Source organism: Nematolebias whitei, chromosome 1 (genome assembly GCF_014905685.2).
Source record: "Nematolebias whitei isolate Nwh7 chromosome 1, NemWhi1, whole genome shotgun sequence".
Taxonomy (NCBI): Eukaryota; Metazoa; Chordata; class Actinopteri; order Cyprinodontiformes; family Rivulidae; genus Nematolebias; species Nematolebias whitei.
The window spans coordinates 21,875,034-21,881,454 of NC_056498.1; the positions used below are offsets into that span (position 1 = coordinate 21,875,034).

Sequence of the window (6,421 nt, forward strand, 5' to 3'; positions counted from 1 at the left end):
TTTGAACATACCTCATACGCCTAAACTTTTATTTTGATCAAATACGATCCAATTATTTATTTATTTTTTTGTATGAAAACATTTCCCGTTCTCAGTTCACACCAGTGTTTTTAAACCACCCTTGTATCAGCGGCTAACTTTCAGAGGGGCTTGAAATAAATCCACAAGTTGGATCGACCTCAGCTCCGACTGAGAGCAGAATCAGAACATTTAGACGGGCTCACTTTGAAAGTTGGTCGGCCGTAGAGGACTTGTCTTCTTCAGCATCGTCGGGTAGAAGACGGGTATTTGATCTTTAGGCCCTCCTTAAAGCTGCGGAACAGAAGCCGGTTCTGTTTGTTCTCCTCCTCTTTCTTGGCGTGGAACTCTCCTTGCAGCTTAAAGCCCAGGTGCACGACGAAGGCAGAGCTCAGCACGGAGAACCTGTAACCGGCCACGTGGAGCTCACAGGCCTGGAGGAAGGTGGAAGAGGACGAGAGAGCAGAAGCACGTTAGTTTTCTCCGTTTACGTTTTTGTGTCGGTGCCAATAAAAGTTGGTCCTTAAGAGTGTTTAAAGCTTCCACTGAAGTTTGGGGTATTTTGTAGTTTGACATCTTACGTTTTGGCTTTTGGATGTTCCTCTCCGACACCAGGAACCGGAGGTGCAGCTGTGGGTTTAAAATCCTAACAATAAAGCTAAAACTCTGGGTTCAGTTTGTATCTTTCTCTGCGATGTGCGGGTGGAAATCCCAAGAACTAAAAAAAAAAAAACATATTGGAAATTCCACTGAGACACGGTGGTGCAGTTGGTAGAGCTGTTGCCTCTCAGTGAGAAGGTTGCCGGATCAAATCCTGGCAGGGGGCCTTTCTATGTGGAGTTTGCATGTTCACTCTGTGCATGTGTAGGTTTTCACAGACCAAAAACATGCATGTTAGACTGATAGGGACAATTTGGAGTTACCAAAGTGTGTGTGAGAGTGATTGTTTGTCTCTATGTGTCCCTGGACTGGAGACTTGTCCAGGGTGTCCCCTGCAACTCGCACAGTGATGGCTGGATATGGGCACCAGTGACCCCTGTGACCCGAAAAGGAAGAAGCAGGTAAAGATAATGAATGGATGGATATCTGCTCTTATCAGCAAAGCAAGCTGTTCTAATCCTGTTAAAGTGAAACTATCAGTTCATGCTCAATAATTCAGGTAAAAATATCCAACAAATTTAAGTCCAGTCCTCCGGACAGTTTCTTTTTTTTTTTTTGTTGAGACGTTTTGTCCTTCATCCAAAGGACTTCATCAGTCCAAGGAGCCACAACAAACTCAGTCTAACAAGCAGCAATCTCACATAGTGGACCAACCAGTTTGATGATGATCAACAAAAAAATTAACTTGGGATGCACGATATTATCGGCAAGGTATCGGCCGATATTAGCGATAATGTTAAATATCGGACATCGGCCATTCCATCAAAATAAGTCACTGATATAAAAGGCTTCTGTTTTAATTTATTTTTTAATTTTAAGAAACTGTCAAGTATATCTATTAATGCACTACTACTTATGCGCTTTTCACTTGTCACTTATGAATATGTTGAGTTTAGATTTGTGAAAAAGTACAAATTTGCGCTGTTCAAGTGTTGTCATTGTGTTAGAGAGAGTAAATGTCATGAATACATTTGACATTAAACATAATATAAGTTGAAGTGTTGCATCATTTTCAGAATCCTTTTTGGTATCTGTATTTGGTAGCAGGCCAAACTGACAAAGACCATTCAGAATAATGTAGTATTTTAACTCCACAGTAGTGAAAGCTATTTAGTCTCTGCAAGTAGCGCTAGGGGAAAATATCGGTATCGGTATTGGTTATCAGCCAAATAAGTTTGAACATATCGGATATTGGCCAAAAATCCAACATCATGCATCTCTAAAAGAAACTGTCCAGATGACCTGACTGAACTTTGTTGGATTTTTGTACCTGAATTATTGAGCATGGACTTTGATGTTTTTAACCACTTTGGCTATGGCTTCAGAAGACCTGACTCTAATTAATTTACCATTTTTTAACTCCTTTTGACATCACAGACCTTTTTCAAGTGAGGCTGGAAGAAACTGGAGATGCTCCCTTCTTCAAGGGGCCAAACAGTGAGTAATATTTGGAGTACCAGGAAAAAAACGAGGAGAACATGCAAAGTGCACACAGAGAGAGCCCAGACCCAGCCCAGGGCTTGGACACAGGCAACAGTGCAAACCACTATGCCACTGTGGTGCACAGTTATGAGGAAGAACTTTGCACCTCACACTTGAACGGTCAAAGGTTACCGACCTGGCTAATCCGATTGAAGCCGTACTGCTTGAAGTTCTGGTCGTACGGGGCCACAGTGCGAGGGCCGATGTAGAAGGGCTCCCAGGGGTCGACCCAGTCGAGCGTGTAGGCAACTTCCAGCGTGCCCGTCTCTCTCACGTGACTGTTGACCCACTGCGAGTAGTTGGTGGGGGCTTGACAACGAGGACACAGCTCTTCGTAGAACGGGCGGACCTCCCCCACCTGGTACAACTGCACCAGCTGGGTCTTGGTGGCGGGAACCTTCCTGGCGTGGCGGATCTCAAACGCAGGCAGGACGAACACCTCGTCGCTCGCCGGCTCACGCCTCTGGATCATGGCGAGGAATTGCCGGGGCAGGTCGGCGCTCGGCACCATGTCGATGTCAAGGACCAGGATGTAGGGGGACTCTGTACCCCCACGGGCGACGTTACGAAGGAGGTTGTTCGGGTAGGAGACGTTACCACTGATGGCATAGTTCTTGGCTTTGTCTCTGTGGGTTTCCAGCCTGGCGAACACAGAGGCGCAGTCCTCAAGTCCAGCAAAGTGCTCCCGGTCCTGCTCAGGGAACCTGGCTGTCTCTCCTGACAGGCAGACCAGATGGAAGTCCACCAGGGCTTGGATCTGAGGGCAGAAGAAGCTGAGGGCAAAGACCAGAGCTGTGGCAAACTGGACATCTTCCCCATGTGCAAATATGGCTATAGACAGGGGGCTGTGCCACCTCTCCAGAAGAGACTCCAGGTGATGCAGATTGTTGATGGTGGTGTGTGTGGCTAAAGTCAGGACGTTCGAGTTCGAGCCCGGGATCTGGTCTGTGGTGAAGTCACTTTTGATCAGGTGTTTGTACACCCGGTACTGGCCGCTGTGGTCGAAGATCCCCCCGGTGGACAGGGAGTATCTGAGCCGCTCTTTGCGCGTGTTTTTCTCGGACTGGACATGTCTCTTGGCCGCGGAGCCTCCGAAGAGCTCGGAGTAGAGGGAGCGCTGCTGCTTACCGTGAAACTTGGACAGGAAGGAGAGGTAGAGGAGCTGCAGCAGCGCCACGAGCAGCAGGGCGCTCAGCACCACCCTGAACACGGAACACTTCTTACACAGATGCATTCCACAGAAACTCTGAAAATAAACTGTCCGAGCAGACGCAAGACCCGCCGAGGTGTTTGCGTTCGCGTCCAGCCGCGCGAGCTAACTACATCTTAGCCACAACGCTAACACCAGAGTCCACAAGGACTTCTTGTATTTGATGAGATTTGAGCTGACGCGGATTCTCATACGGCACGAGTCATCAAAAAATATGCAACCAAAAAAAAAAATAATAATAATTAAAGTCTCTGAGATCTTCATGAAAATACACAACAGATGAGCAGTCGCAGCTGTGACAGCGGCGCATGTCGATGTGTAACAGCCGTAATGTCAGGAAGAAAGGCGCAGCTGAAATTAAACCCGAGACTCTGATTGTTTTAGTGGAGCTGCCAGCATGGGTCGTGTTTGAACCGTACACAGAAATTAAAATTGTCCTATCACCGTCGTCCCAATTTACTTAAAAGCATGTTCATCATGGTGGACTCTTCCATAAAGAAAATTTATGTAGCAAAGCGTTATTATCTGACGAGGTGGCCGAGTGGTTAAGGCGATGGACTGCTAATCCATTGTGCTCTGCACGCGTGGGTTCGAATCCCATCCTCGTCGCATTTATTTTTACCTGTTGACTAGAACAACACTGGGAAATTACTTTATAAGTATAGTACACTTTATTGTCTGATGAATTTAGCTCACACTACATAGTATCTAAATTCAAGAATTTAATTAAATAACAAATGCCCCCGAACGGGACTATGTATCAGTTGTTCTGTTTTTTTTATCAGTACTGTCATTAATAATTTTAAAATACAGATGGGCATACCCTATAGTAAAAATACCTCCAACAAAAATAAATACATGCAGAAAATAACATCATAGCGCAAAACCAGAGGTGGAAAGAGTACTGCAAATTTGTACTCATGTACATGCTTCAATTGTACTCAATTACAAGTAAAACTGGTGTTATACAAATACTTAAGTAAAAGTAAAGTACTCTTCTCAAAGCCTACTCAGAGTATTAATGACTTTTTAACCAGTTGATGTTTAATTGTGATGTTAATAGAAGGCATTCAGCTACATTCAAAGCACATTCAGACGCTCAGAAGCTCCATCTTATCTTAGTACCAATTAAACCGATGGCAGTGACAATATCTAAGATCTTTACATACTTAGCCAAACTAATAACCTGCACATACAAACAATAAAACAGCAATATCATACAGGTAAAAACCTTGTATACTACAACATGGTAAAACGTTAGGCACTTCTGAAGTTGTAGTTTTTCTCCTCAGCCAGGTAAGACGCTTCTTACATGGTCTCTGGTTCAGGAGTGGCTTGACTTGAGGAATGAAACATTTGTTGCTCACGTCTCCGTCTGTGCAGTGTGCACGAGTTTTCAATGTTGAACCTCTTCACAATATTCTGTCACTGAGTTTAGGCTTTTCATTATCTGTAAGCCATAATTATCAAAATTACAAGAAATAAAAAATATTTCACTCCATGTATAATGAATCTATGTAATATTAGTTTCACTTTCTGACATTATTGACCAAAATGCTTGTCATAGCTTGTTTATTTTGTCCAGCTAACAGTCCTTACCAGAAAGGTATTAAAATAAATATTAATAAAATAAAAAATTGCAGTAAATTTTATTTGTGAGTCTAAAATACTTGTTTTTTCATTCACTCAACCTTTATTTTCTGATGTAATTGTGTGAATGTTTATGAAACATTCTCAAATATATGATCCATTTTTCTTCTGTACAGTTTTGGCGCTATTGCAGTTTTTGTGCTATTTAAAAAAAAATCATAAATCAAAACATTCAGCTCTTCTAGGACAATCCTGCTATGACTGTGGTGCAACTTTAGCTTTTTGAAATATTTAGCCTTTTCTGCCATTTTTTTCATAATCAAAAATGAATTCAGCTCATTTTACATCCTTCAAATCTTTAGATCTATTTACGACCTTTTACTGCTCCTTTCACATTTTGTTCTGCTTCAGCTTCTTTCAGCTTGCTAGTGCAAATGTAAACATTTTTCAGCTAATTTCAGCTGTTTTTTCCACCTGTCTTGTGCTCCTTTCAGGCTCTTTCTGCAAACTACAACATTTTTGTGCTTCTTTAACTTCTTTCTGCAAGTTTCAGCTTTTTCGGCTATTTCAGCTACTATTTAGCCGTTTTATGCTAATTTTAGCTTTTTCAGTTATTTTCACTTTTTTTTCCACTCATTTACTTTTTTTTCTGCCCAATTCAGCAAAAATGTGTTCTCTCCACCTCTTTCTGGTAATTTAAGCTTATTTTTCAGCTGTTTTCGCTTTCTTTCTAATTTAAGCTTTTTTCCAGATAATTTCCACTTTTGTGAGCTCACTTCTGCTTCTTTCAGCCTAATTAGGCAAACATGTAGTTTTTGTTTTCTTCTACTAATTTCAGCTTGCTCTAACTTTTCAGCTACCCTTTTAGCATTCTTTAGCTAATTTCAGCTGATTTCAGATAAATTTAAGTTTTCATGGTAATTTTTGCTACTTTCAGGTTTTTAAGCTCCTTCATCTTTCATCTGATGGTTTCACATTTTTCTGCTATTTCAGCTACTATTTAGCTGTTTTTATGCTACTGTTAGCTTTTTCGGCTAATTCTACATTTTTAAGCTCATTTCAGCTCTTTTCTCTTCCAGTAGTTTAAGCTTCTTTTTTCCTTTTCATGTTTTTCTTTTCTAATTTCAACCTTGTATTTTTTTTGCAAATGTCCTCATTGTTGTGCTAATTTATACCTAATTTAGCAAAAATGTGGTATTTCTGCTTTCTTCTACTAATTAAGGTTCATTCTTTCATTTCAGCATGCTTTATTTAGCCAATTTCAGCTGTTTCTCAGCAAGTTCTTTTTCAGAAATGAGTCCCCATCCTTATTGGGATCAACCTGTATAAAGGTTGAATGAAAAGTTCTTCTGCAATAAGCATTCACAATGCAGTTTCACAGGAAATGACATTTCTCTAGTTATATCTTTACTATTGTACAATTACCATACATACATACACACACACACACACATATCTATC

The 6,421-nt window shown here is 41.4% G+C and overlaps 1 protein-coding gene and 1 non-coding gene across 2 annotated transcripts; one reads left to right on the forward strand and one right to left on the reverse strand.

The window, feature by feature from the left end:
• Positions 1 to 243: 243 nt before the first annotated feature.
• On the reverse strand, positions 244 to 3,394 carry b4gat1 (beta-1,4-glucuronyltransferase 1). The gene is made up of 2 exons (XM_037683038.1): positions 2,297 to 3,394; positions 244 to 452 (listed from the first exon to the last, which is right to left on the reverse strand). Exons 1-2 carry the CDS (start codon positions 3,392 to 3,394, stop codon positions 261 to 263), a joined length of 1,290 nt encoding a protein of 429 aa, XP_037538966.1. The 3' UTR covers positions 244 to 260.
• A 503-nt stretch (positions 3,395 to 3,897) lies between these two features.
• Positions 3,898 to 3,979, forward strand: trnas-gcu. Its single transcript has one exon. It is a non-coding gene; the product is annotated as a tRNA-Ser (tRNA).
• The last annotated feature ends 2,442 nt before the right edge of the window (positions 3,980 to 6,421 follow it).

Bases quoted from the DNA above. Each gene is read 5' to 3' on its own strand.
- b4gat1 (XM_037683038.1), bottom strand. From the start codon at position 3,394: ATGCATCTGTGTAAGAAGTGTTCCGTGTTCAGGGTGGTGCTGAGCGCC. The intron at 453-2,296 runs GTCGGTAACCTT...ACCTTCCTCCAG, and splicing joins GCTTCAATCGGATTAGCCAG to GCCTGTGAGCTCCACGTGGC.